The sequence below is a fragment of the Hemitrygon akajei genome, chromosome 16 (genome assembly GCF_048418815.1).
Source record: "Hemitrygon akajei chromosome 16, sHemAka1.3, whole genome shotgun sequence".
Taxonomy (NCBI): domain Eukaryota; kingdom Metazoa; phylum Chordata; class Chondrichthyes; order Myliobatiformes; family Dasyatidae; genus Hemitrygon; species Hemitrygon akajei.
This window is the reverse complement of record NC_133139.1, coordinates 68,405,814-68,429,484: the sequence shown is the minus strand read 5'-3', so window position 1 is coordinate 68,429,484 and position 23,671 is coordinate 68,405,814. Positions and strand designations below refer to the sequence as shown.

General features: G+C 43.7%; 1 protein-coding gene across 3 annotated transcripts in view; it reads right to left on the bottom strand.

Moving 5' to 3' along the window:
• rdh8a (retinol dehydrogenase 8a) overlaps positions 1 to 23,671 on the bottom strand; it is a 96,365-nt gene that overhangs the window by 43,090 nt on the left and 29,604 nt on the right. For all 3 annotated transcript variants that reach the window (XM_073069106.1, XM_073069104.1, XM_073069105.1), the window contains exons 4-6: positions 10,741 to 10,920; positions 7,531 to 7,624; positions 3,049 to 3,232 (exon numbers count right to left, since the gene is read on the bottom strand). In XM_073069106.1, the coding sequence (XP_072925207.1) occupies positions 3,049 to 3,232; positions 7,531 to 7,624; positions 10,741 to 10,920 (458 nt within the window). The remainder of the gene's footprint in view (positions 1 to 3,048; positions 3,233 to 7,530; positions 7,625 to 10,740; positions 10,921 to 23,671) is intronic.

The window sequence follows — 23,671 nt, the reverse complement described above, 5'->3', positions numbered from 1 at the left end:
ATGTTTTACATGGGGATGCTTTAGATTTTCATGAGTAAAGATCTCGATGCTGGATAGCGTGGCTTGCAAAGATCCTCACCGGCCAAGTAGGTCAGTCTTCCTGTAATTTAACTACCAGGCAATATCTTGTAAAAGTTGTGCCAAAGTGTACCTTTTGTCTAACCTTATTGTATCGTGGCTGATCGTGCATGTAACCGCATAACGTGAATGTTTAGTCTCGGTTCGGGGGTTCAGCACGTGTGTACTAGAAAGTAGTAAACGTCCTAGATGAGGTGTATTCGCTTACAGTTTTCGCTGCTATGTATAAGATACAGGGTTGGGGGGATTCTAATGTTGTTTGTATTGTGTTTCTTCAGAATTGCCACTACCGTATTAGTACTGTATTAGTTTTGTGCAGTTTTCTTTGTATTTTTATACTGCATACGCAATTGGTCGAGACACAAGTGTGCGGATCGAAGGTTAAACGGAGATTGTAATGGCAGGACCTGATTGTAAAGTCGTTCGTTTTGTTTTAAGACCCTCTTCTGGCACTTAAACATCTAAAACAGATAAAGGAATTAAAACCCGAAAAAGTATTTGTTGTCCTGAGTGTGTACTTTTCCCCGGGCCACAGCATAGAGCTGAAACATTGACCTAAAGCAGATGCTGTTCTTCTTTCCTCACCAATATTATTTTTGGAGTTTCAAACTCTGCAGTATTTCACTTTGGTGTATGTACCCAACTAATTTTCATCTTGATTAACATAGAAAAGTTAATGAAAGTTAATTAAAAGTTAATTAAAGTTGGCATGGGGAATTAAGGTGTTTTCTCTATGTAATTATTATGACAAATTAGCATCTGTATAATATTTGCTGAAAGGAGATGTTAAATTATTTCAATTAGTCTTTTTCTAAGCATTTGCTAAAATGAGGATGATTTGCTTCCATGCTCTGAATTTGTGGGGATATTGTACTGTTCTCCCCACCCCCCCCACCCCCTGAAGGCTTCAAAAACCTCTTTGAAGTTTTTCCCGTTAAATTCTTTGCTCTGACAGGTTCAGTGCAGGATATGTCGCAGATGTCTGTCAGAACGATACAACCTGAATTCATCTCAGTGCCAAAGGTGTTGGCCTGGGGGCAGCTACAATTTGATACTCAGTACACAGGGTAGCAGGGCCAGATAATCCCTCCAGCCAACCTTGTGCTTATAATGACACAGATGAGGAGGTGGAAAGGTGGGTTATTTTGAGGATGACATGAAGGTTGGTAGTGTGGATGGTGTAGAAGATTGTCATAGGTTACAATGGGACAGTGACAGGATGCAGAGTTGGCCAGATGGAGTTCAATCTGTAAAAGTGTGAAGTAGCACACTTTAAATGGTCAAACTCGAAGGCAGAATTCAAGGTTAACGGCAGGATTTGTAACAATACACACACAAAATGCTGGAGGAACTCAGCAGTTCAGACAGCATCTATGGAAACGAATCAACAGTCAACGTTTCGGGCTGAGACCCTTGATCAGGACTGAAAAGGAGGAGGGAAGATGCCAGAATAAAAAGGGAAGGAGGCTAGCTGGAAGGTAATAGGTGAAGCCAGGTGCATGGGAAAGGTAAAGGGCTGGAGAAGAAGGAATCTGAGAGGAGAGTGGACCATAGGAGAAGGGGACCCAAGGGAAGTTATAGGCAGGTGAGAAAAGGTAGAAGGCCAGAGTGGGGAATAGAGGAAGAGGAATGTGGTGATTTTTTTTTAATGGAAGGAGAAATTGAAATTCATGCCATCAGCTTGGAGGTTACCCATACTGAATATAAGGTGTTGCTTCTCCACCATGAGGGTGATCTCATCTTGGCCCAGTAGGAGCTCATGGGCCAACATGGGAATGGGATTGGGAATCCGAATTAAAATGTTTGGCCATCGGGAAGTTCCACATCTGGCAGAAGGAGCTGTGGTACTCAACGAAGCGTTTCCCCCAATTTACAATGGGTCTCACCATTGTAGATGAGGCCGCATTAGGAGCAGCAGACCCCAGCAGCTTCACAGGTGAAGTGTTGCCTCACCTGGAAGCATTGTTTGGGGCCCTAAATGGAGGTGAGGGAGGAGGGGATAGGGAGGTGTAGCACTTAGGCGGGGAGGGGCAAGGGAATCACGGAAGGTGCAATCCCTGCAGAATGGGAGGGGTTGGTGGAGGGGGTAAAGATGTATTTAGTGGTATGATCCCTTTGGAGATTGCGGAAATTGCGAAGGCTCGTGGGGTGGTAGGCAAGGACAAGAAGAACTCTATCACTGTGGCGGCAGCGGAAAGATGGGGTGAGTGCAGACGTTCAGGGATTGGAGGAGATGTGGATGAGGGCAGCATCAATAGTGGAGAGAGGGAAACCACATCCAAGGAACAATTGTGGTGGAGGTGACAGAACTGAGAAAAGGGAATAGCATTTTTACAGGAGATAGGGTGGGAAGAGGTATCGTCAAATAACCATGGAAATCGGTAAGTTTATAAAAGACTTCACAGTAGAAGTTTATCTCCAGAGATGGAGACAAATCGAGAAAGGGGAGGGAGGTGTCAGAAATGGACCAAATGAATTTAAGGGCAGGGTGGAAGCTTGATACAAAGTTGATAAAATTGATGAGCTCAGCATGGATGCATGAAGCAGCACCAGTATAGACATTAGTGTAGCGGAGGAAGAGTTGGGAGTTTTACTGGGGAAGGCTTGGAACATGAACTGTTCTACAAAGCCAATGAAGAGGCAGGCATAGCTGGCCAAACTGCATCGTGCTGTAATGTTGAGTGTTGTACTTTTTAATTCATTTGTACCAATCACTACATAAAGAAATTACCCTGTTTTGACTGAGGCTTGGTTTGCCCAAAACAGATTTTGCAGTGCAATAATCTGCTATGCACTATATAACCCACCCCACCACATTAGCAGATACACTTACAAATAAAGACCACCAGAATAGAATTTATGGATGTTAAAATAGGAAACAGAAAAAGATAAGAGTCCAACTCGGAAGTCTTTAAGAGCAGAAGTCTAAGTCTGTAACTTGTTTTGTAGCCATTTTTGAGAACACCTTACCTTGGCAATGGAGTCTGGTGACTGCCCCAGTGTCATAAAGATGTCATGAGCAGCGGGCAGGTAGACATCTTTAAAGTACTGGATCGTCTCCAAGTCCGTTCCTGGAAATTCTGAGCATGACACTTCCTTCATGAGCTTCATTTCGAAGTCTGTGTTCACAGGGCCAGGCTCAATCAGTGAAACACTGGGGGGGGAGAAAAAGTATACCCTGAAGTTGGTTGTATGCTTTGGGAAGGAGTACAAGCTCGTCAGCCCACAGTGTTATGCCAATCCTTTAACCTACTTTAAATCAATCTAACCCTCCCTCCCACATAGCCCTCTATTTCTCTTTCATCCATGTGCCTTTCTAAGAGTCTCTTAAATGTCCCTAATGTATCTACCTCTACCACCACTCTTGGCAGCACTTTCTATGATCTCGTGTAGAAAATCTACCTCTGATAATCTACCCCCATCCATACTTTCCTCCAAACACCCTAAAATCACGTGTCACCATTACCGCCCTCGGGAAATAGCTGGGCCCTGGCTGACCACTCCATCTTTGCCTCTTAGCATTTTGCATACCTCTATCAAGTCACCTCCCATCCTCCCTTGCTCCAAAGAGAAAAGCCCTATGGTCAACCCATCGTCATAAGACATGCTCTAATCCAGGCATATCTCTGCACCCTCTCTAGAGCTTCCACATCCTTACTATTATGACGTGACCAGAGCTGAACATAATATTCCAAATGTGGTCTAACCAGGATTTCATAGAACTTCAACACTACCTTGTGAATCCCCTGACCATTTGCCGTTTTAACCACTCCACGAACTACAAGGGAACTTTTGAGGGATCTATGGACATGGAGCCTAAGAGCACTGTGTCTCTATGCTCCTAAGATCCTGCTATTAACCCTGTAACCCTGTTGGAAGTTCGAACATCCAGCGCAACCCACTTCACATTTTTCTCTATTGAACTCCATCTGCCACTTCTCAGCCCAGCTCGCATTCTGTCGAAGAGTGTAAGGTAGATTAGCACACAGCTCTGGCACTGGTGAACAAGTGCGGAGTTGAGGAAGGAGGTTTATTTCAGGAGATCTGAGTGTGCTAGAGTCAGAGCAATACAGTGCGATTGGAGGACTCAGGGCAAGAGGATGCTGTAGATAAGTTGCTGCGCCCTGGAGGGATGAGCTCACTTGAGGAAAACAAATGAGGAAATCTTCAGATGCTGGAAATCAAGGTAATACACACAAAACGCTGGAAGAACTCGGCAGGCCAGGCAGCGACAGTGGAAAAGTGTAAACAGTCAGCGTTTCAGGCCGAGTCATTGACTGCTTGCTCTGTTCCGTAGGTGCTACCTAGTCTGCTAAATTCCTGCAGCATTTTGTGTGTGTCACTTGTGGAAGAACCAGGTTCTCTGTTAGCTGAACACCTCCCATTGAAATTCAAAAAGGGAGGATATGCTGAGGTAGAAGAAGCTAGTCTAGAACTGTTATTGTAAGGTTCAAAGTAAATCCATTATCAAGGTATGTATACGTAACCATATAATACCCTGAGATTCATTTTCTTGCAGGCATTCATAGTAGAAAAAAACAAATAGAATCAGTGAAAAACTGCACAGAAAGACTAACAAACAACCAGTGTGCAAAAGAAGACAAACTGTGCAAATCCTAATAAACAAACCAACACTGAGAACATGAGTTGTTGAGTTCTTGAAAGTTCATCCTCAGGTTGTGGGATCAGTTTAGTGTTGAAGTGAGTGAACTCATCCACGCTGTTTCAGGAGCCTGATAGTTGATGGGTAATAACTGTTCCTGACCCTGCTGGTGTGGGACCTGTGCCTCCTGTACCTCCTTCCCAATGGACGACAGGACTGAAATGCATAATTTCATAATGGAAACATAATACATTATTATAACTTCAGTGTCATTTTGCAACAACAAAGTTTATGCATCGTTCCCCACCTGCGCACTTTTTTTTGGGAGCATTCATTATCAGGTACTTGCAGATCCTGCATTTACTGTGCTTCCTTGAGCTGAGATCCTGTTAAAGGAAATCATTTAACTGCTTCCCATGCCTCCCAGTGCTCAACTCTATTCATTCCCCAAAACCCCAGTATATCACAACAGCTGTTATTTTCATGCCAGTGACAGGGCCAGGGACTGTTATTGTCGCTTTTCTTTGCTGGGTGGGCTGGGGGAGGGAGTTGCTGTCTTTTCTTCCATCAACACCTATGCTCTTTCTGTATTTAATGGCTATCTGGAGTAGACAAATATCAGAGTTGTTTCGTACATGCGTACTTTGACAATAAAATGATCCTTTCATCCTTTGACTACTTTGTTCTCTTTGTACTACTTATTTATATTTCCTGTAGTAACTTATTTTTTTGTGTATTGCACTATACCACTGCTGCAAAATAACAAATTTCTCAACAATATGTCAGTGATAATAAACCTGATTGTGTTTCCCTCACCCTGGTCATTTTCCCTTCTCTTTCCCCTTCTGTCAGACAGTAGAGGCAAGCGCTTGCCAGGACGTACCACCAGGGTCAGTGACAACTTCTATGCCATGTTATAAGTTTACAGAACAGTCCCCTAGTAGGCTGATCCCTCAGCCTACCTCATCACGGCCCTTGCACCTTGCTTGACTTCAGGCATTGCACCATATTCTGAATTCAGTTAATGTTTTTCCTTTAGTACCACCTCAATGTGCTTTATGCATGGAATGATGTCGTGCAGAATGCAAAGCTGTCCACTCTAGTAATCTCTGGATTGCTGACTGTGCCACCCCTCCCTGAGCATAAGAATGTGATGATTTGGCAGATGACTATCTGGCTGAGGAACTGGTTCAGGGGGACAGGGTTTCAGGATCATTGGGATCTCTTCTGGGGAAAAAGGATGGGTTATACCTGAATCCGAGGGAGACTAATATCCTTGCGGGCAGGTTTTCTGGAGCTGTTGGGGAGAGTTTAAATTAAATTGGCAGGGGAATAGGAACCAGAGCAAGAGGACTAAAGGCAGGGCAGTTGGTATACGAGTAATGGCAGTGTGTAGTGACACTGTGAGGAAGGATAGGGGTAAAAACTGCAGTCAATAGGAGGAGTTGAAGTGTAACACGGGGGCCAATTGAAAAGGGAGATGAATACCGGACTGAAGGTGTTATATTTCAACGCATGCAGTACACAGAATAAGATGATCTTGTAGTGCAGTTGGAGATTGGCAGGTACAATGTTGTAGGCATCGAGGAGTTGTGGCTGAAAGAAGATCATAATTGGGAGCTTAACATCCAATGATAGACATTGCATCAGAGGGACAGACATGTAGGCAGAGGGGATGGGTCGGCTCTTTGGTTAAAAAGAGAAGTCAAATCATTAGAAAGACGTAACACAGGATTGGAAGATGTAGAATCCTTGTGGGTAGAGTTAAGGAAATGCAAGGGTAAAAAGGCATGGGGAATTTCAATATGCAGGTAGATTGGAAAATCAGGCTGGTGCAAGAGAGATTTATAGAAAGCCTCTGAGAAGGCTTTTTAGAGCAGCATGTAGTTGATCCCACCAGCAGAAAGTCAATTCTGGATTGAGTGTTGTGTAATGAATCAGATTTGATTAGGGAGCTTAAGGTAAAGGAACTTTAGAAGACAGTAGTCAAAATATGATAGAATTCACCCTGAAGTCTGAGGTAGAGAAGATAAGGTCAGATGTATCAGTATTCCAGACCAATAAAGGGAATTACAGAGGCACGAGGGAGGAGCTGGACAAAGTTATTTGGAAGGAGACACTAGCAGGGATAAAGGCAGAACAGCAATGGCTGGAATTTCTGAAGGCAATTCAGAAGGTGCAGAATAGATACATCGAAAAGATGATGAAGTTTTCTGAAGGAAGGGTGAGACAAAAGTGGCTGATAAGAAGAGTCAAACACAGCAAAAGAGAGGGCATAGAATTTAGGAAAAATTAGTGGGAAGTTAGAGGATGTGAAGCTATTGAAAAAAAAACAATAGAAGGCAACTAAACAGAAGTGAGGAGAAATTTCTTTTGCCAAGGCGTAGGAAATCTGTAGAATTCATTGCCACAGACAACTGTGGAAGCCGTCATTGAGTATATTTAAAGTGGAGGCTGATAGTTCAGGGTTTCAAAGGGTAGGGGGAGAAGGCAGAAGAATGAGATTGAGAGGGATAATAAATCATCCATGATGGAATGGCAGAGCAGACTCAGTGGGCCAAATGGCCTAATTTTGCTCCTGTGTTACTGTCTCTACTTTGATACATGTGACAGTAATTAACCATCACTTGAACCAAGCTCTAGTCACCCCTAGCCCAGGGGTCTGCAATTTGCAACAGCGGACCCACAACCAATTGACTGTCGGCCATCTTTACATCAACTACACAAGTGTTTGGCTACAAACAAGATTCACAAACATTTCTTAAAGAAACCACTGTAAGGACTCGTGCTGAACAGTTCTGAGCAAACTAAAACTATTCTCGTACACACTGGTAATGATATTCACTTACTGTACATTGAACTTCAAAAGCTGAACAGCAAGACTTTCACAAAATCCCTCCAAGGCAAACTTGGAGGCAGCATAGACATCATTGAATATAATCCCTGCGCAAAAGAAAGAATATTTTATTTGCGAATTAGGAAGACTAAATGACTTTTCAGCTGCTATTTCAATATAGAACTTAGAACAGCAGAGTACAGGAAAGGACCCTTCAGCCCATAAGGTTGTGCTGAACCAAATAATTAATCAAATTAATAATCAATATAATTGGCTAACCGAATTTTGGCATCTATTTAGCAGTGACAAGCAAGGTGGAACTTGTCCCCCCAAATATTTCTGCTTTCCTGACACGTGAGCTACAAGAATGCACCAAGGTGCTTTCACATTCCTGGTGTGAAGACAGTAGGTCTATCCCCAGTCTCCTCAACATTCCCACAGGTTCCTATGAAGCTGATGTAACTACCTACACAGACATGGAGAACCGTGTCCCATGACACTTCCTTAATGCTGCTGCGGGGATCATTTGCATGCTTATACGCAGTCAGGTCCAAAGAAACTAAATCTGAGAAGTACGACAGCCTAACAATAATTACCTGACCAGCAATCAACGATCTGCACCATTGTTCAAGAGGCACACATCAAATTCAACATGGTACTGTGGGACTTGAGTAAATAAGACGTAGAAGAGTACAGCACAGGAACAGGCCATTCGGCCACAACGTTGTACTGACCCAGCTAAAAAGCAAATCCAAAACATCCAAACACTCACCCCTCCTACCTACACCAAGTCCATATCCCTCCATCTTCCTTATATACATGTGTCTATCCAAACATCTCTTAAAAGGCTCTAATGGATTTGCCTCTACCACCAACGCATTCCAGGCATTCACAACTCTGAGTAAAAAAACTTACTCTCACATCCCCCTACCTTCATCAATCTCTCTCGTCACCTTGTCAAAAAAAGCTCAATCAAGTTGATTAGGCACAACCTGCCACACACAAAGCTGTGCTGCCTCTCCCTGATTAGGCCATGGATATCCAAATGCTCATAAATCCTATCCCTAAGAATTTTCTCCAGCAATTTCCCTACAACTGACCTGAGACTCTCCAGTATAGTCCCAGGATTTTCCCTTGTTCCCTTCTTAAGTAGGAGTTACATTACGCACTCGCCAGTCCTCTGGGACCTTGCCTGTGGCTAGAGAGGACACAAAGATACTGGTCAAAGGCCCAGCACTCTCACCTCTTGCATCCTTCAATATCCCATCCAGCCCTGGGACTGTGCATTTGGTCTGTGCACTCTCCACACGTTTGAAGTGGACTTGCCAGAGAAAAGGTGTTCCCAATTAACACTTCTTAGTTCCTGCCTAATGCCCTCGTAATTTGCCCTATTCCATTTAAAAACTATCCCACAAGGACTATACCTATCCTTATCAATAACTATCCTGAAAGGCAGGGAGCTGTGGTCACTGTGGCCTAACTGGTTGTCCACTGAAAGGTCAGTCACCTGGCCAAGCTCATTACCCAACACCACATCCAGCACGGCCCCTCCTCTCATTGGACTCTCATATTGATTTAAGAAACCTTCCTGGATACACTCTGAGCCTCTTACACTAAGAAGGTCCCAGTTCATATATAGAAATCAGTATATAAAGAAAATCATGCCATCTATACAATAATTATGAATCTGCTGACTGCGCTACAACCCAATCTGGGTCACGAATGACATCTTCAAAAGGTGATTCCTCAAAAAGGCAGCATCCATCATTAAGGACCCTCACTATGTGGGACATCCTCTCTTCTCATGACTACCATCAAGGAGGAGGTACGGGAGACTGAAGCCTCATATTCAATGTTTTAGGAACAGCGTCTTCCCCTCTGCCTTCAGATTTCCAAATGGTCCATGAACACCAGCTCACTATTCCTCATTTGCACTATTTTTGTTGTGAAATGTCTGAATCTGTACTGCTACCACAAAACAACTAATGTCAGTGACAATAAAAATGAGAAAGAGGAGCACCAGAGGGAGGTCACGGACAGGAGGGAAGGGGTAAGAGGGGAGCCAGAATCTTGATTATTAAGCTGTGTCTGTTGGATTTATCCTGGAACTCATCCAACAGTATGGCCACATTGTTGCATTTCCAAAATTCTAGATCAGAGAATCTGCAGAAGGCAATTCTGCCATTCATGCATGTGGCTGGTCTTTGGGGAGAAAAAACAGAATAACTTCCATTCCTCTGCCCCCTCACCAAGGTCAGAAGAAGTTTTCTTTTCCATGTTTCTCCTTTCTGTCATGTGTTGTTTCTGTGTACGCTGTGGGCATGCTACGTTGGCACCGGAATGTGCGGCAACGCCTACATGTGTGGCCCGCGGTACATCCTTGGTTGCGTTGGTTGTTAACACTAATGGTTCATTTCAATGTACACGTGATTAATAAATGGATCTGAATATGATTTGAATGCCTTTCAGGGAAGAAATCCACTAGTCTCACCCGGGCTGGGTCTACATGTGCACCACTAATATGGTCAACCCTCAGCTGCCTCCACAGCTCAGGGGGCAATTGGAAATGGGCAACAAATGTCGGCATCGCTAAGCTGTTGAATTTGCTAAATACATTATTGATTTCCACATCCCATTAACACATTTGGAAAAAGTACCTTTGAAACTTGCTTTAAGTTGTGGGGCAGAAAGGCCAGAAAAAGGGGAAAAAAGAAGCGGGCCTTTGGATCAAGTTGATCTCAAAGTTTAAAGTAAATATAATATTTAGCAAATATGTACCTATCACCATAGATTGATCACCCCGAGATTAATTTTCTTGCAGGCATTCGCAGGAGAACAAAAAAAAATACAATTAATGAAAAACTCCGCAAAGACTGACAAACAACGTATGTTCAAAAGAAGACAAACCATAAACATATATATTTTTTTAAAATAAGTGAATAAATAATATTGACAACATGATCTTTAGGGTTGGTTGGGTTTCTGGGCTTTGAATAACAGAAGGATCCAGACTTGTTGCTTGGGCTGGATTCTCTTGTCAGGCCCAGGCCCGTACCCTGCCAGGGGTGAGCATGTACCTGCTGTTCAGAGTCTCAAAATCCAAGCAGGGAGAAACTTCAGTGGCTTTGAACCATACCTCACTAAAACACAAATCTGAATATTCTAGCCCATTTCAGAACGCTCACCACAATCAACAAGAGAAATTTATCCATTAATTAGATACCTTGAAGTCCCATCACACTGCTCATCATAACAATGTGACCGCTTTTTCTTCTCTTCATATCCGGGATCACTGCCTTGACCATCCGAACAACTCCAAAAAAGTTTGTGTCAAACATATCCTTAACTTCTTGCATGCTTAGGCTCTCTATGGGACCAATTTTTCCAACCCCTGCGTTGTTCACTAGACGAATAAAGTCAAAGGATTAATAGTCAAAATTGTTTAGGGCCAGCACGGTAGCGCAGTGGTTAGTGTAATACTATTGCCTTGTCAGCGTCAGTGACCCAGATTCCATTATCACCACTATCTGTAAGGAGTTTGTACATTCTCCCTGTGACTGCATGGGTTTCAGCTGGATGCTCCAGTTTCCTCCCACGTTCCAAAAGATGTACAGGTCAATACATTATATGGTCACATGGGTGTAATCGGGAGGTGTGGGCTCATTGGGCCAGAAGAGTCTGTTATAGTGCTGTCTCTCTAAGTGAAAAGTTAAAAAATAAATGACAAATTAATAAAAGTACTGAAAGCAGAATGTGTTCCATTCTAATTTAAAATCAACACACTTAATTTTCCCTTGACGTGGAAATGTGTCAAGTATTATTCACGAGGTAAAGATACTTAATTCTGCAGTTGAGGTAATAGGGGCTAATAATCTTGGTCCTGTTCAAAGAATTGGTCTTTAGGTATGGAAGGGTTAAACCCGAGGAAAAGATAACTGTAGGTAAACCCAAAGAGGTGAAAATTATTTATAGAATCTTTAAACCTTAATTTTTTAATCTACAGTGCCTTTCTAGCCCTGGTTTCTTTCACATCTGACTTCCTCTCAACCTTCACTAGCCTCTCAAAACACAAAAATACAACTGCAGATGCTGTGGATCAAAGAATACGTACATAACACTGGAAGGGTCTTGGCCCGAAACGTTGGCTACTCTTTTCTCACGGATGCTGCCTGACCTGCTGAGTTCTTCCAGCATTGTGTACGTATTCTTCACTAGCCTCTGACTTGCTTTGTTTACGACCCTCCTTAAAACCAATAGGTCTGATAAATGGAATTGTAGAAATCTGCAGCACAGTGGGTTATTCAGCTCATTGTTCCTCCTGCTCAAAAGGGGAGCACTTGACTGAGTCTGCATCAGGGAGCCCTGGTAACATAAATGTCAATAAGCATCAAGGGGTTGTTACGAATGTGCCACAACTCTGAGGGGCCGAAGGGTACAAAGTAGCCCCCTCCTTTTTGAGAATCGCAAGATTGCTATTAATTCGGGTCTGGGACACAGGAAATGAGAGAGAGAGACGTCCAGAATACACAAGGTTTGGAATGTGTCCTGGCCTCAGCAAGACGGAACCACTGATAACGGTCATTGTCTCTTGGAGACGGAATTGTGTATTGAGTACTGTACTATTCATTGAAACCCCTCAGGGGACGACCATAGTGGGCTGGTTGAGGGATTGCATCATCCCAACCTGAATGACATCTGAGACCCCGTGAGTAAGGATAAAAGAGGGGTCTGGGGAACAACCCCTTTAGACGCACCAGGAGAAACGCTAGAGATCCCGTGACAGTGTTTAATAGTGACAGCCGGTGGGGGCTCATGTGCGTCCTCCCTTGCCAGGGTGGCGGGCTCATCACGGAAGAACGGTTTAGCTAAAGGAGAGGCCACAAGTGAAAGGCCACACCAACGAGACTCCTGACGGATCGAAATCATAAAAGGAAAGTCGGCAAGTTTTTCTCCAAATCTCTCTCTCCAACCATTACAACACAGCGGTCCCCAACGGCTGCAGCCTGCATGAACTGAGTGAACTTTATATTTCTATCCGGACAATACATTATCCCCTAGACAACGATAGAGCTTATTTCTTATTGATTATTATTATACCCGCACTTTTAGATTTAGTATTGATGACGTATATTATCTGTATATTTGCATTGATATTATTTTTGTGTATTTTTACTAATAAATACTGTTAAAAATAGTATCATCAGACTTCACCGGATGTCTCCATCTTTGCTGGTAAGTGACCCAGTTACAGGGTTCGTAACAACGTGGGGCCTCGTCTTGAGATTTGATACCAAATTGGAGGGCCAGTGAATCGGGCTTTTAAGTCCAAACGTGGGTCTGGTTGCGCAGGTAACCAGACGGGAAACCAGCAAAGATGGACGTAGACAAATTTATAGAAAACCCGACTCTGGATGCGCTAGAGGCAGCCACAAAGTTGGACTTGATAAATATTGCGAAAGGACTAAATCTCGCAGAGGTGAGGTTGTCGATGAAAAAGCGGGAGGTGTGGAGGGCCAAAACTCAGTATTATATTGTGAAGAATGTGTTTTCGGCTGAGGTATTGGAAAATATCCCTGAAAGGGTACCAGCTAGTGGGACGGCTCAGTTAGAGTTGGAGAAATTAAGGTTGGAACATGAAATTAAGTTAAAACAGCTGGAAGCAGCTGAAAAGGAGAAGGAAAGAGCTAAGAACCAAAGTGAGAAGGAGAAACAGAGGCAACATGAGATGGACCTGGAGAAGTTAAGGCAAGAGCGAAGAGCTCAAGGGTCAGACTGAGAGGAGCGGTTTAATGTTAGTCGGGAGTTTAGGTTAGTACCTCCGTTCGAGGAGACGGATGTTGATAGTTATTTCTTGCATTTTGAAAAGGTGGCAGTGAGTCAGAAGTGGTCCAGAGATCAGTGGGTGGCGTTGTTACAAAGTGTGTTAAAAGGGAAGGCACAACGGGCATATGCGGCATTGTCCATGGAGGAGGAAGAGTCGGAGAATTATGAGAAAGTAAAGGAGGCCATTCTTCAGACCTACGAATTGGTACCTGAAACCTATAGACAAAAGTTCAGAAATTTAAAGAAAGGGTGGAATCAGACGTATGCAGAGTTTGCCTATGAGAAGGGTGTGCTCTTGGATCGTTGGTGTGCAGCAGAAATGGTGGAAGAAGATTTTTGGCATCTCAGGGAGTTAATTCTGATTGAGGAATTTAAAGGTTATGTTTCAGATGATATCCGGATGTATTTGAACGAGAAGCCGAATAAGTCCATATCCGAATTTGCTAGGTTCGCAGATGAATATGCCCTAACCCACAAGACAAAGTTTTCCTCGAATAAGAGTTACCAGAAAGACCGTGGGAACGGTAGAGAAAGCCCGCCGGCTGAGGCAGAGATCCAGCCGGGAGCTAGTGGTAGAATTGAGGAGGAAAGGCAAGACGGCAGGAGAGGTCCTGGCTTGACCTGTTTTAATTGTGGAAAGGTAGGTTATATTGCATCTAAGTGCCTTGCTCCGAGGAAGGAGACCGGAAAGGGGAAAGCAGCAGTCCCTACAGGATGTATTGTGGTGATCAGTAAATTGACGAGAAAGCCCCAGGTAGACAGAATACGAGAGGGGCCTGAGAAATTTATTTCAGAAGGAACCGTGTCTGTGAAAGAGGGAGACACACCAGTTCCAGTGCGGATCTGCAGAGACGCTGGAGCTGAGCTGTCATTGATTCGCAATACGGTACCAGATTTTGGTCGTGAGACTGGAGAGGTAGCTTTGAGAGGAATAGGAAAAGGGACAGAAGCGGTGCCCTTGCATAGGACCATTATAAACTGTGAGCTGGTATCTGGACCAGTTGAAATACGGGTGCGATCAGAATTTCCAAGAACTGACGTAGACATCCTTCTGGGTAACGATTTAGCTGGTGGTGACATTTGGTCGGCCATGGAGCTGACGAGCCAGCCTGCAAGTGTTGAGGACCCGCCCCTAGATTCCAAGATCTATCCCGCATGCGCGACCACTCGCAGCATGTCGAGAAAGGCAGCTGAGAAAGAGGCCAGTTTAAATCAATCCAGTATCGATTTGGCTGAGACGTTTTTACCGACCCTGTACCAAGAGGGGTTAGAGGGTGGTAAAACGGAGAATAGGGAGGTGAAAGAGAGTAAGGGAGAGGAGGTAGACCTTCCCTTAGCCAGGAGGAAATTTATAGAGGCACTGAGTAAAAATGAGAAACAGATAAGGCTGTTAGAAGGTCCAGGGTTGGACATGGATGATCTGTCTGGTTTGACAGAACTGTTTGAAGAAGTTGAAAATTCTAAAGGTGTTCCCAATAATGAAATGAGGGCAGTCCTAGATGAAAAGGATGCCATTACCTTGAAGAAGTCAGCTGGGTTGGCAGATGAGGTTGTTTCAGCCCGTAGGGTTGAGTTTACTCCAGAAGGGAGTTGCCCAGAGAGTAACTGGGAGGATCAGGGGAATTTAGAATTTGAAAAGGGTACGGGTATTGAAAGTCTGGAAGAGGCCGATGTCCCGTTTGAGTGTGTTCAAGATGTGGATGCATGTGGTACTGAACCTAGTAATGGAACTCAGAAAAAGTCTGAGGTATTTGATTCAGTTGAAAAGGAATGCAGTCCTTGTGGGTCAGATGGACTTGGTTCAGTGAAGAAAGGGTTAACCTTGGTACTAGTGGGAAGTGAGAATTCCCAGTTGTTTGTGTTCGAAGGTGTGTTAAAAGTTCGTGAGGAGATAAAAGGTGGTGATGTGAATCTTATTATTGAAGGAGAAGGGAAAAGTGTAGTTCCTAAATTGAATGAAGAAAATTTAAAGTCTGGATTGATGTCAGAAGCAGTAACCAGGCTGAAGGGACAATGGCTTGTTAACACGGTGCCTGCAAATCAATTACAGGTTGATTTGGAATGTAAAGGTGCCCCACATGCTATTGTTATTCAAGAGTGTGCTGTGAAGAGGCAGAATTTGAAATGCTGTTTGGACAAAGAGGGATCGCTTGCAGAGTTTAAACTGAAAACTAATAGCATGAAGGGTCCTGAAGATAAAACTAACGACTTGCTGAAAAATAAAGAATTGTGTGGAAATTCAGCAAATGGGCTACATTTGGAAAACATTGTTGATAAAATAACCCCTATGAAAGGAGCATGCAAAAGCCTATTCCACACTGGTGCACAAGTTAACCATGTGGGAGTTAACTGGAAAAGGGGCGAGAGTTGACGGGATGTCACTTTAAATAACAGGATCCGGTTTTAAGGGATTTCGACAAAGCATGTAACTAATAAAGACAACCCCATGGAAGATTGACTGTTAAGTTTGAAAGTAAAATAAAGATTAGTATTTGCATGAACTTTTGTAATATACACGTAAGCTAAGATCACAACTCTTTAGTTTTTGTTTGCTGAAGAAAAGGAATAAAAATAGTTGGTTATTAAATTGGAGTCTGATGCTACAAGAAGTTATTAAGGTACAAGATATTAAGATATTAAAGGAAGTGACAATGTAATCGCTAACTGTTTAGATGCTGAATTGAATGTATAACTGTATTACTCTGTAGTGAAAAAAAACTTTTGTATTGTGTTAGATTCTGAAATCCTGTAAGACTCTGTATTAATTAATTTTTACCTGTGGCAAAAATCTTAGAAGGAAGGGGGTGTTATGAATGTGAAGCAACTCTGAGGGGCCGTAGGGTACAAAGTCACCCCCTCCTTTTTGAGAATCACAAGATCGCTATTAATTCGGGTCTGGGACCCAGGAAATGAGAGAGAGACGTCCAGAATACACAAGGTTTGGAATGTGTCCTGACCTCAGCGAAACGGAACCACTGATAATGGCCATTGTCTCTTGGAGACGGAATTGTGTATTGAGTACTGTACTATTCATTGAAACCCCTCAGGGGACAACTAGAGTGGGCTGGTTGAGGGATTGCATCATCCCAACCTGATTGACATCTGAGACCCCGTGAGTAAGGATAAAAGAGGGGTTTGGGGAACAACCCCTTTAGACGCACCAGGAGAAACGCTAGAGATCCCGTGACAGTGTTTAATAGCGACAGCCGGTGGGGGCTCGTGTGCATCCTCCCTTGCCAGGGTGGCGGGCTCATCACGGAAGAACGGTTTAGCTAAAGGAGAGGCCACAAGTGAAAGGCCACGACAACAAGACTCCTGACGGATCGAAATCATAAAAGGAAAGTCGGCAAGTTTTTCTCCAAATCTCTCTCTCTCTCTCTCTCTAACCATTACAACACAGCGGTCCCCAAAGGCTGCAGCCTGCATGAACTGAGTGAACTTTATATTTCCATCGGACAATACATTATCCCCTAGGCAATGATAGAGCTTATTTCTTATTGATTATTATTATACCTGCACTTTTAGATTTAGTATTGACGACATATATTATCTGTATATTTGCATTGATATTATTTTTGTGTATTTTTACTAATAAATACTGTTAAAAATAGTATCATCAGACTTCAACAGACGTCTTCATCTTTGCTGGTAAGTGACCCAGTTACGGGGTTCGTAACAGGGTAAAGAATCCAGCATGGAAAGAGGCCTTTTGGCCAACTTCGTCCTTGCTAACCAAGATGCCCTTCTAATCTAGTTCCACACACAAAAATGCTGGAGGAACTCAGCAGTTCAGGTAGCAGTTATAGAGCAGAATAAGGAGCCAACATTTCAGGCCGAGACCCTTTTAAACTAGTTCCATTTGCTCATATTTGGCCTAGTTTCTCACCCTTTCCTATCCACATATTTGCCCAAGCGTCTTTTAAATGCCACGTTTGTACCTGCCTCCAACACCTGCGATTGCAGCTTATACTATACACCCTCCACACTGCATAAAGAAGATGCCCCTCTCATCCCTTGTAATTTTGTTAATCCCTTACCTTAAACTTTGCCCTCTAGTTTTTGCTTCTTTTTCTCTGGGTAAAGGATTGCATGCATTCACTCTTCTTTGCCCCACATGATTTTATATACCACTATAAAATCAACCCTCAGTCTCCCACGATGAATAAAATCCGAGCCTGCCCAACCTCTCCCTGTAACTCGGGGTCTTGAGACCTGTCAAAAGGTTGAAGTCATGCTGACCACAAAGGAAGATGGTTCTGGTGGTTGGTGGTCAGTCAGGGTCCCAGAGCATCTCCGTGCGACTTGCTCAGGACAGCACCCTTGGCTGCTTCATCAGTGACTTTTCTTCCATCATAAGCACAAATTTGGGATGGTCATGATAATTGCACCATGCTCAGCTCCACTTGTGATTCCATAGCACAAAGGACAGTATCACAAGACCTAGAGACCTTACAGGGATTGGCTAAAGTGACAAGTAACATTCACACAACAGAATGTCAGACATTGAAGGGATGCGAGGGAAGGGAAGTGGGTGCTGTTACTATTACAAGGGAGAAGATGCTCAAACAGCTGAAAGACCCAAGGGTACATAAGTCACCCAGACCAAATGAACTGCACTCTTGGGTGCTGAAAGAGGTAGCATTAGAAATCGTGGAGGCATTAGTAATGATCTTTCAATAATCCTTGGACTTTGGCATGTTGCTAGAGGACTGAAATATTGCAAATGTCACTCCAGTCTTTAAAAAAGGAGGAAAGCAGCAGGAAGGAAATTATAGACCAGTTAGCCTGACCTCAGTGGTTGGGAAGATGTTGGAGTCAATTGTTAAGGATGAGGTGATGGAGTACTTGGTGACACAGGACAAGATAAGACAAAGTCAGCATTGTTTCCTTCAGGGAAAATCTTGCCTGTTTTACCTGTTGGATTTCTTTGAGGAGATTACAAGTAGGATCGATAAAGGGGATACAGTAGATGTTATATATTTAGACTTTCAGAAGTCCTTTGACAAGGTGCCACACCACGTTAAGAGCCCATGGTACTACAGAAAGTTACAGGTATGGTTAGAGGGTTGGCTGATTGGTATGAAGCAGCAAGTGGGAATAAAAGGCTCCTTTTCTAGTTGGCTGCCAGTGACAAGTGGTGTTCAGCAGGGGTCACTGTTGGGACTGTTTCTTTTTATGCTGTATATCATAGATTTAGATAATGGAGTAGAAGGCTTTGTTGCCAAGTTTGCAGATAAAATGAAGAGTAGTGGAGGGGCGAGTAGTGTTGAAGAAACAGGCTTCAAAAGGATTTAGACAGATTAGGAGAATGGGCCAGAAAGTGGCAAATGAAATACAATGTTCAAAAATGCACGATCAGCACCTTGGAAGTAGAAATAAATGTGCAGACTGTTTTCTAAATGGGGAGAAAATCCAAAAATCTGAGATGGAAAGGGTTAATTTGCAGGTGGAGTTGGAGGTGAGAAAAGCAAATGCAATGCTAGCATTCATTTCAAGAGGTCTAGAACACAAGAGCAGTGATGTGATGCTGAGGCTTTATAAGACACTGGTGAGGTCTCACCTTGAGCATTGTGAACAGTTATGGTAGGATGACTGGGAATGAAAGGGTTATCATATAAGGTATCATATGAGCTCTGGGTCTGTACTTGCTGGAATTTAGAAGGTTGAGGGGGGGATCTCATTGAAACCTTTCGAATGTTGAAAGGCCTAAACAGAGTAGATGTGGAAAGGATATTTCCCATGGTGGGGTAGTCTAGGACAAGAGGGCACATCCTTAGGATAGAGGGCATCCATTTAAAACAGAGATGCGGAGAAATTTCTTTAGCCAGAGGGTGGTGAATTTGTGGAATTGTTACCACAGGCAGCTGTGGAGGCCAGGTCACTGGGTGTATTTAGGGCAGAGCTTGATAGGTTCTTGATTGGACACGGCATCAAAGGTTACAGGGAGAAGGCTGGGGAGTGGGGCTGAGTGGGGGGAAAAGGATCAGCCCTGATTGAATGGCAGGGCAGACTCAATGGACCAAATGGCCTAAATCTGGTCCTATGGTCCAACAAACATACCAAGTAATGCACATTAACAAGAACAAATTTCACAACAATCCCTTGATATTCAATAGCTTTGCCATCATCCATCAATGTTTTGGCCAGAAATTCAGGCACTGTGATGGATAGTGAGGCAGAGGCTGGTACCCTGCAGTCGGTACTTCACCTGCTGACAAGGCACAAGTCAGTAATCTGATGGAATGCTTTTCGCTTACTAGATGAACTCAGTTCCAACATCCTTCAGGCTCAATAACTTCAAGGACAGAACACCCTCTGCATCGGCACCCCTTCTGTAACAAGTCCTTAAGACATAGGAGCAGAATTAGGCTATTCAGCCCATTGAGTGTTCTCCACCATTCCATCATGGCAAATTTACTATCCCTCTCAACAATATTCACCTGCCTTCTCCCTATAGCCTTTGACACACTTTCCTAACCAAGAACATAGCAACCACTGCTTTAAATATACCCACAGCACTATGTGGCAATGAATTCCACCCTCTAGCAAAGAAATTCCTCATCTCTGTTCTAAAGGGACATCCTTGTATTCTGAGGCTGTGCCCTCTGGTCCTAGAAGCCCCCATTACAGGAAACATCCACTCTATCTAAATCTTTCAATATTCGATACGTTTCAATGAGATCTGCTCTCATTCTTCTGCGACTATAGGCCCAGAACCATCAAACACACTTCATATATTAACCCTTTCATTCCTGGGATCATTCTTGAGAACCTCCTCTGGACTGTCTCCAAATAAGGGGCCCCAAACTGCTTGCAAATATATTAACCATTGCTCCACTACCAATTCACCCTGTATAAAATGCACCACACTTGCCCAAGAGTCAGAACTTACAGCATAGGCATAGGCGCTTCAACCTAACTCGACCATCCTGACCAGGTTGCCTGCCTGATCTAGTCCCATTTGCCTGTGTTTGCTCCACAGCCCTCTAGATCTTTTCTATCCATGAACCTATCCAAATGTCTTCTAAATGTTCTAATTTTGCCCATCTCTATCACTTCCTCCGGCAGCCTGCTCCATATACCCACTGGCCTTGGCATGCAAAACTACACCTGCCACTCTTACCCCTGCCAGCATCCTAAGTGCTACCCTTGGCCATTCAGGGCCCCAAACAGTCCTTCTGGCTGAGGCAACACTCCACCTGCGAATCTGCTGGGTCTGGTGCTCCCAATGCGGCCCCTTCTACGTTAGCGAGGGGCCACTCCATCAAGCACCTCCACTCCATCCGCCCAAAGTGGTTCTTCCTCGGTGGCCAAACATTTCAATTCCCATTCCCATTCTGACATCTCAGTCCACGGCCACCTCTTGTGCCACGATGAAACCACCCTCCCGGTGGAGGAGTAACACTTTATATTCTGTCTGGGTAGCCTCTAACTGGATGGCATGAATATAGATTGCTCCTTCCCGTTAAAAAAAAATCCCCTCCCCTCTTCTTCTATTCCCCATTCCGGCCTCTTCCCCCTTCCTTTCCAGTCCTGAAGAAGGGTCTCAGCCGGAAACATTTCCATAGATGCTGCTGGCCTTCTGAGTTCCTCCAGCATTCTGTGTGTGCTCCTCAGGATTACTATGAGGGTACAGTGAACAGCATGCCTTGCATTGCTGTTTATACAGTTCAATCACTACGCAGTGCATTGAGCTAGAAAAGGGAAAACAATAACAATGCAGTTATTGTAACAACACAGGGTTGGGAAATTGTTGGAATCAATTGTTAGGGATGAGGTTAACCTCTAGGTTGAATTGGTGGTGAAGGAGGAGAATGCAATGTTGGCATTCATTTCTGGAGGTATAGCATATAAGAACCGGGATGTGATGTTGAGACTCTATAAGGCATTTGTGAGACCACACTTGGAGTATTGTGTGCAATTTTGGGCTCCTTATTTTAGAAAGAATATACTGACATTGGAGAGGGTTCCGAGAAGATTCACAAGAATTATTCCAGGAATGAAAGGGTTACCGTATGAGGAACATCTGGCAGCTCTTGGGCTGTACTCCCTGGAGTTCGGGAGAATGAGGGGGGATTTCATAGAAACATTCCGAATGTTAAAAGGTCTGAACAGATTAGATATGGCAAAGTTATTTCCCATGGTAGGGGAATCTAAGACAAGAGGGCACGACTTCAGGTTTGAAGAATGTCCTTTTAGAACAGAGATGCTGAGAATTTACTTTAGTCAGACGGTGGTAAATCTGTGGAATTTGTTGCCACAAGTGGATGTGGAGGTCAAGTCATTGGGTGTATTTAAGGCAGAGATAGATAGGTTCTTGATAAGCCAGGACATCAAAGGGTATGAGGAGAAGGCAGGGGAGTGGGGATGACTGGAAGCATTGGATTGAATGGCGCCATGACTGAATGGCGGGGCAAACTCAATGGGCTGAATGGCCTATTTCCACTCCTATATCTTATGGTTTTATAAAGTGTAAAAGGTTCATTCTAAATCTATGCCCTCTAGTTTTAACCCCACTACCCTTGGGAAAAGACTGACCTTTCACCTTTCCCATGCTCCTTGAGATTTTACGTGTCTTTATAAACTTTATAACGATCCTGTGAGCATTATCTCAGTATTTTTGCACTACCTATTTTAATATACATTTCTTATTGCCATTTATAGTATCGTTTATGCATTTCACTGTACTGCTGCCACAAAGCAGCAAATCTTATGACGTACTCTATGTCAAACCTGATTCTGAGTCTTACACTCCAGCGGAAAAGCCTCAGGCTATCCAGTCTCAGCAAGTATACCTCAAACTCTAAAATTTCTCCCAATAGGCTGGACACGGAAAGTCCATAGGTGCAAGGGAACAACTTTCCCTGCAATTTACGTCCCATTTTAATGTGGAAATATATTGCCGATTCCTCATCGTCACCGAGAGTACATAGTGGACCTCCCTCAGCACTGTGGGATCTTCATCAGGACTGCAGCAGCTCACTATCATTTTCTCAAGGGTGAACACTGATGGACAACACATCCAGACACTCCCAGAGCCACCAAATCCCAAAATGTACGTATTTTGTTTAAAAATTGCCTTACTCCCAGTGCCCTTCTCCGTCCGTTAACTTGTGGGTTACAGCTTACCATGTTTTCAGGTTTTTGTACAGATCCTCCTCAGTTTACAATAGCCTAACTTATGTATATACTGTCCTTACATATGAACGAACGCTTAGGATTTGTTAGCTGCTGCAGGACTGCGGGCATCTTCTGCCACATGGGAGTTCAGTTCATAGCTGCACTTCTGATTTACAAACTACTCCGGTTACGAACAGTTCATTGAAACAGGTCCCTACTATAACCTCGAAAGGATCTGTAACGTGATGTGTTTGTTTTAATTTAAACACACCCTGTTCCAGACTCAATGAAATGAAGCTTCTTAATTCCCCTTCCCACACCCTCTGCAGATCAGCTTAAACCTAGGTGTTCCTGCTGAGGGACTGGAGCATTTGAATTACAAGGAGAGATTTATAGGCTGCGCAATACACTCACAAAATGCTGGAGGAACACAAAGTCATGCAGGATCTATGGAGGGAAAACCCTGTCCACCACAAAGGCTACCCATTTCAATTCAATTTCCCACTCCCAAACTGACGTGTCTGTCCATGGCCTCCTCTACTGCCATGATGAGACCAAACTCAGGTTGGAGGAGCAACGGCTCGTTTTCGGTCTGGTTAGCCTCCAACCTGATGGCATGAACATTGATTTCTCCAACTTTGGGGTAATTTCTCTACCCTCCCTCTTTTTCTGCCCCCTATTCTGGTTACCCTCTCACTCTTCTCCTCACCTATCCATCACCTCCCTTCTGTTCCTCTCCTCCTTTGCTTTCTCCATGGTCTACTCTCCTCATCTACTAGATTTCTTCTGTATCAGACTTTTACCTCTTCCACCTTTCACCTTCCAGCTTCTTACCTCATCTTCCCTCCTCCACCCACCCTCCCTCCCCCTCACCTATTACCTGCCATCTTGTACTCCAGCCCATCCACCTACCTGTGCATCTGGCTTCTTCCCCCTTCCTTTCAAGTGCTGATGAAGGGCCTCAGCATGAAACGCCAACTGTTCCCTCTCCATAGATGCCGCCTGGCTTGCTGAGTTCCTCCAGAATTGTGTGTGTTGCTCAAGATTTCCAGCAAATGCAGAATTTCATGTGTTTATGATTTGCGTAGGCTGTGAGTGTAAGAGGCCTTATAAAGTGATGACCTTATAGAATTTTTTTAAATTATGAAGGGAATTGATAATGGAAGTGTGTTGAGCTATGAATAAAATTTCAAATTACCCATTGCAAGCAA